General features: G+C 36.6%; 2 protein-coding genes across 2 annotated transcripts in view; both read left to right on the top strand.

The window, feature by feature from the left end:
- Positions 1-2,306: 2,306 nt before the first annotated feature.
- Positions 2,307-3,499, top strand: LOC125040252 (actin-like). Its single transcript, XM_047634807.1, has one exon. It carries the CDS (start codon positions 2,340-2,342, stop codon positions 3,471-3,473), a length of 1,134 nt encoding a protein of 377 aa, XP_047490763.1. The 5' UTR covers positions 2,307-2,339; the 3' UTR covers positions 3,474-3,499.
- Positions 3,500-6,813: 3,314 nt separating this feature from the next.
- The window catches only part of LOC125040205 (actin-like), a 1,280-nt gene continuing 720 nt past the window's right edge, over positions 6,814-7,373 (top strand). Inside the window, exon 1 of the mRNA XM_047634751.1 lies at positions 6,814-7,373. This exon is cut by the window's right edge and continues 720 nt beyond it. Coding sequence (XP_047490707.1) covers positions 6,851-7,373 — 523 coding nt within the window. The 5' untranslated portion in view covers positions 6,814-6,850.

Consider the following 7,373-nt stretch of genomic DNA (forward strand, 5'->3'; position numbering starts at 1 on the left):
CATTCTTCTATGTATATTCGGTAGGTCACTTTAGCTTCACTATTACTTTCATTATAATTATCAAGGATATTATTTTTCTGATTATTGTCATTGTTATTATTACCGTTACTGTAATTATTATCATTATTGCTATCATTATTATTACTATTAGTATTATTATGACTATTAGTATTATTATTATTAGTAGTAGTTTTACAATTATTATTATTACTATTATCATTATTAGTATCATCATCGTTATCATCTTTACCATTTTCATTAATATGAGTTACAATGATGATAATGATAATAATAATAATAACAATAATAATAATAATATAATGATGAGAATAATAATTATCATCTTTAATTTTATAGTTACTATTGTTATCATTATTATTATAATTATCTTTATTACCATGATTATCATTGTTATCATTATCATTATTATTATCATTATGCCTTTTTTTGTCATAATCATTATCGTTAGTATCATAATTATACGTATGTATATGTATTTATATATGTATATATGTATATATACACATGCATACGTATATGTATAGATGTATATATATATATGTATATATACATATATAAACATATACATATATATATATATATATATATATATATATTTATATATACAAAGGCATTTTATTTTGTCTTTTGTTTCTTTGTTTCTTCTTTTACGTGAAGTTTCTCCTTTGTGTCTCGCATGAATATTTACTGCCAATCAGACACAGATTCTTTGTTCCTGTCTCGTACCTCTAGTATATTTATTACCGATCTCCCGTCTTGCCAGTGTAAGTTTTAGTGTTCTCTGTCTGTCTCTGCCTTTCTCGCTCTCTCCCCCCCCCTCTTTCTCTCTCTTTCTCTCTCTACTTATATAATATGAATATATATGCGTGTGTGTTTGTGTATGATGTATATATACTACACACACACACACATATGTATATATACGTATAGACATATATAGCCATATATACATATTCTCGTATATATATGAATGTATGTATATATGTATATATATATTCATATATATACATATATATTTTTATATATACATACATACGGATATATTTCTGCACTGATATCACGAATTCTAGATATTGGAGACTTCAGTAACACAGGCCTCATCCATAATCAGATGGATGGAATCGCCCTATATTGGCCTATGTCCAATAACAGGAGTGGTGACACGTATTTTAGAACATAAGAAAACGGTAACCCATTAATCTACCTGAAGGGAGGCGTGTATTTAAGCGCGGGTCTCACAGAAAGGGTTTAGTCGCTTCAAGACTCGGTGTTGGTAAGTGCTCCAATGATCGTGCTTGAAGATTCTGTAAGTCTCATAGACCCAAAAATTGAAGCTTTAGGCTCTGAATCTATTCCGGTTTATGTAAACTAAGAACTGAGCTTAAATAATATTATTCAGTAATCAGTTCAGTTATGGGCATTGCGTGAAAATGCATGTTGATATCTGTGACTCAACGAAATGTGTCGAAAACTGAAGCATTAACTTGAAGTGTGTGATTATATTATCATCAATATAAACATACACATATCGTAAGGGACATGAGCATAGAAAAACATGCATACTATGCCGTGGGACGATGCGTTAGAGTGGTTAGTTCCTTTACTCCCCGACTTTGTCTGCAGTATACTGATGTCAGCATATCACTACTCATGTACAGCTGACTCGACTGCGAGGGGGAACCGGGGCAAAACCAGGACCTTGTAATTGCAAACCAAGCGCCCTACCACTGCGTTATGTCATTTTTTCACACATGTTTATATACATACACACACATATATGCATATATATATATATATATGTGTGTGTGTGTGTGTGTGTGTGTGTGTGTGTGCGTGCGTCTATATCTGCGTATCTGTGTATGTGCGTGTGCTCTTGTTTACTTTCTAACAGTGATTTAGAATTTGTCTAGACATGTGGATGCAGGAAACACATATTCTATATAATTAGATACTATATGCCATATTCACGAAAGCATACTGTACATGTGCACATAGGCAGTAAAGAAGCGACTGCTTCCCCTGAATCCCAAAATTTTGGGCATCATGTTTTATATGCAGATACCGACACAATGGATTCAAAATGTTGTTCTTTAAGCAGATATTTAGAATACAGGCATACAATATGTCATTTAGGTACAGCTTTATATTTCTTTACTGGTATAGTGACAAGGTTTTCAGAAAGTGATAACATATTTAGAGAAAATCCGTTTAATGTCTATACGTTTAGGACAGGTCATATCAAGCAGAACTTTCTCTATATTTATCTATTTTTCTCACTTCCCAAGGTATTCCTGTAACAACTTGGCCACATTACCACCATGTGTGACGACGAAGACACATGCGCGCTCGTTTGCGACAATGGCTCCGGCATGGTCAAGGCCGGCTTCGCCGGAGACGACGCCCCTCGCGCCGTGTTCCCCTCCATCGTCGGCCGCGCCCGTCACCAGGGTGTGATGGTCGGTATGGGTCAGAAGGACGCCTACGTCGGTGATGAGGCCCAGAGCAAGCGTGGTATCCTCACCCTCAAGTACCCCATTGAGCACGGTATTATCACCAACTGGGACGACATGGAAAAGATCTGGTACCACACCTTCTACAATGAACTCCGTGTTGCCCCCGAGGAGTCCCCCACACTTCTCACTGAGGCTCCCCTCAACCCCAAGGCCAACCGTGAGAAGATGACTCAGATAATGTTCGAGTCCTTCAGCCTTCCTGCCACATACATTACTATCCAGGCTGTGCTGTCCCTGTACGCCTCTGGTCGTACCACTGGTCAGGTTTGCGACTCTGGTGACGGTGTGACTCACATGGTCCCCGTGTATGAAGGTTTCGCTCTTCCTCATGCTATCCTTCGTCTTGATCTTGCTGGTCGTGACCTTACCAACTACCTGATGAAGATCTTGACTGAACGTGGCTATTCTTTCACTACCACCGCTGAACGTGAAATCGTTCGTGACATCAAGGAGAAGCTTTGCTACATTGCCCTCGACTTCGACAATGAGATGAACGTTGCCGCTGCGTCTACATCTCTGGACAAATCCTATGAGCTTCCCGACGGTCAGGTCATCACCATTGGCAATGAGCGTTTCCGTTGTCCCGAGGCTTTGTTCCAGCCTTCCTTCCTTGGTATGGAATCTGCTGGTGTTCAGGAGACCGTCCACAACTCCATCATGAGGTGCGACATTGATATCAGGAAGGATCTGTTTGCTAACATTGTCATGTCTGGCGGTACCACCATGTACCCTGGTATTGCTGACCGCATGCAGAAGGAAATCACAACTCTTGCTCCTTCCACCATCAAGATCAAGATCATTGCTCCTCCCGAGCGTAAATACTCCGTGTGGATCGGTGGTTCCATCTTGGCCTCTCTGTCCACCTTCCAGGCAATGTGGATCACCAAGGAGGAATACGAAGAATCAGGCCCCGGCATCGTCCACCGCAAATGCTTCTAAAAATAAAGTAGAATCAGATACATAAATTCACTTCCGTTTTATTATAGTTTACTTTCCTCCCAGACGAAGGAAAATATAAGGAAACCTTTTGCTAAGGTAAATACATTAAAAAAACAAAAGATTATTTCTATTCCATTATTATTTTGTTAATTTCTCAATATTTTGAAATAGAGAGTAGACTTACGTGTATTTAGACATGTATATATATATACTGTACGTATATATGTATATACATACATACATACATATATATATATATATATATATATATATATATATATATATATATATATATATATATATATAAAGACAAAGAAAGAGAGAAACGCGCTAGCATGCATATATACGTGTATATATAGATGTGTGTATATGTATATATATGTATATGTATGTACATAGAGAGAGAGACAGATATAGAGAGACAGAAAAAGGCGCGAACACGCACGCACGCATACACACACATACATATGTGTGTGTGTATGCGTGCATGCATGCATGTATGTATGTATGTATGTATGTATGTATGTGTATATACACACACACACACACATATATATATATGTATATATATATATATAGTGAGAGAAAATGTGTGTGTGTGTGTGGGGAGGGGGGATTATGAAATACACACAACTAAATTTTAGTCTTACGAGTGTCAATTATGGCTTCTACAATAGCGTCGACATCGGGAGAGTTTGTTTTTCACTAGTTCTGAAAACGAAGGCATTACTAAGAAACAAAAAAACAATCATCTTTTCACAACTTAAACCATGTGAATCTTATTAAGGACTATTTCATCAACACTCTTTCTCTCTCAGTGTAGCTCTTGGAGACAGATGTGGTACTTGGGGGAAAAAGTTAACGTGAAAAGTATGAATACAAAAATACAAGTATTTTGATGATTTTTTTCACTCGGTAAAATAAATAAATAAATAAATAGATAAAATAAAGGTATGAAAAAGGGCAATCTCCAAAGAAGTAATTCATAGTGCATTGTGAGTAGTCTATTTAACACGATCGTAATTCATGTCTCATTTCTCTTTCATTCTAGAAAAAAGGAAACGTGTCTAAAATGCAAACCAATGTTTCCTTAATAAAATCAGCATATATGTATTTGAAGACAAAGATTAACGTAAATCAGACTGCGAATCTTTCGAGATTCAAGGATTGGAATTGCGTGATTTTACTCCTTAAAAGCATACACCCGACCTTTATATATATATATATATATATATATATATATATATATATATAAGGAATAAATCACAATATTGATTGAAATAATCTCTGTTGAACATAAGGCTTGCACTATCATAGTAAAAAGTTACATAATAGTAAATAAGTATAAATAAGTATAAATATACACTTATATACATATACATTTATTCTTTCACAATCAGCGTCGCATTATCAATGTTATAAGATAATCTTACTGACGTTATGTGCGAACCCACACCATAGTTATTTGGCTGCTATGTTCAACTTTATCTTAAATAAACAGCCTTTCTACTGATCACAATGAATAAAGTACGGGAAATCCAATACAAGAATGTTTATTGAAGACGCTGTCACACCGAGGAGAAATCTGAGATACCAACGTGTTTTTTTTCCTATCTGTTCTGCACTTTTCTTATTTACGCTTTTTGAAGATAAAGGGAACGCCTGGAGATTGACATGATAACTAAGAAGTACAGTTTGGATACAAAGGATAATTGTACTTGATTTTCAAGAGTAACATGAACCTTTTACGTTTTCTTTTTACTTGCAAACACTGACACGAAAAAAGACATTTTATAATTAAACAAGAGCCAATAATTGTCTTGCGCTGAACTGCTGTGTTTGCGCTATTAAATTTCCTTGAAAAATAGATCTTCCTGCCTCATATCTACATAGCAAAACTCTACATACGTATTATTTATACAGAAAAACTGATACAAAAGAAACAGTATAGGGTGAATAAAACCTTGTTGTTAAAAATATTCCACTCTCATTTAAGATCATTTTGCAGCACAGCTACAGTTTTCGCGTAAGTGATTATTAACTTAGTGCTAAAACTTCTTTCTTTGTTTTCCTGTGTATATTTTGATGCTGAACATCCTTACAGTTATTCATGATTATGCCCACATGCATACCTACAACTATACTTGATGTATGTATATATACATATATATAATAGATACTGTAGATACATATGTATGTGTGTGCGTACAGTATGTATATACTATATACAAAATATACACATATGTATGTATATATGTGTTATATAAGCATATATATATTAACACACACACACATACAAATACATATATATACATATACATACACACATGATACACTATATATGCCTATGAATGTCTGCATATATAAGTATATAACATTGCAAACTCACAAGACACATGCACACAAATACATGTATATACATACACACATACATATATATACATATATGTATGTATATATGCCTATATGCATGTATGTGTGTATATACATATACATGTGTATATATATTTGTATATATATTCACACACACATACACACACACACACACACACACACACACACACACACACACACACACACATATATATTAATATATACACATACACACATTTCTCTGCCTTGCAGCACTCGATGGATGTTACCTTTGTCTTTGATTAAGGAATATTTCTTCATTGGAGGAATAGGAGTCTAATAAGAGAAAAACCTAGCTGATAACTCCTCACATCCTCTTACCTCTTCTTTGACATAAGCTTCATTTGTTCTCTGATAGAAGGAATCCCCTTAGATTGGCCAGCATCCAACAAGCGGAGTAGAAACACATGTTTAAGTGCATGAAAAAACGGTAACCCAAGTTCTCTCTCCCTTTATAGAAAACAGCGGTTGCAGTTGCGGACTACCTGTACATTTCGAGCTTCAAAGTACCGTTTACCTAAAGGGAGGAGTGTATTTAAGCGAGGATCTCGCAGTAAAGGTTTAGTCACAACCTAGACTCAAGTGCTGGTAAGTTTTCCCGGGGCCGTGCTTCCTCAAAGGAGATTTTCGTTCTAAGTATTTGGAGTGCTTTAGTGACAAGTGCGGATTACTGCATATATGTAAATACGTAAGCACATATATGTATATATGTAAGCATACATATACGTGTATATCATTTATATAAAAACAAATAGTGAGTTTCATAGAAATAGAATATATATATGGAAATGCACACACATACATACACATGCATGTCTAGTTGGCAAACTTGTGTATATTAAAATAATAATGCAACATAAATTTTGCTTCCAGAATGCTCAAACAATATTAGATTTTCTTCCACACTAAATTCTTCGTCTTTTTTCAGACAGGCAACCTTTTGACAGCTTACCTGCATTACGACCATGTGTGACGAAGAAGACGCGTGTGCACTCATATGCGACAATGGGTCCGGCATGGTCAAGGCTGGCTTCGCCGGAGACGACGCCCCTCGTGCCGTCTTCCCCTCCATCGTTGGCCGTGCCCGTCACCAGGGTGTAATGGTCGGTATGGGTCAAAAGGATGCCTACGTCGGTGATGAGGCCCAGAGCAAGCGTGGTATCCTCACCCTCAAGTACCCCATTGAGCACGGTATTATCACTAACTGGGATGACATGGAGAAGATCTGGTACCACACGTTCTACAATGAGCTCCGTGTTGCCCCTGAGGAGTCCCCCACACTTCTCACTGAGGCTCCCCTCAACCCCAAGGCCAACCGTGAGAAGATGACTCAGATCATGTTTGAGTCTTTCTCTATGCCTGCTATGTACGTTACCATCCAGGCTGTATTATCTCTTTATGCCTCCGGTCGCACCACTGGTCAGGTTTGCGACTCTGGTGATGGTGTTACTCACATGGTCCCCGTGTATGAAGGTTTCGCTCTTCCTC

Source organism: Penaeus chinensis, chromosome 28, assembly GCF_019202785.1.
Source record: "Penaeus chinensis breed Huanghai No. 1 chromosome 28, ASM1920278v2, whole genome shotgun sequence".
NCBI classification, from domain to species: Eukaryota; Metazoa; Arthropoda; class Malacostraca; order Decapoda; family Penaeidae; genus Penaeus; species Penaeus chinensis.

What these genes read in the sequence shown, in the direction of transcription:
- LOC125040252 (XM_047634807.1), top strand. Translation starts at nt 2,340, where the DNA reads ATGTGTGACGACGAAGACACATGCGCGCTCGTTTGCGACAATGGCTCC.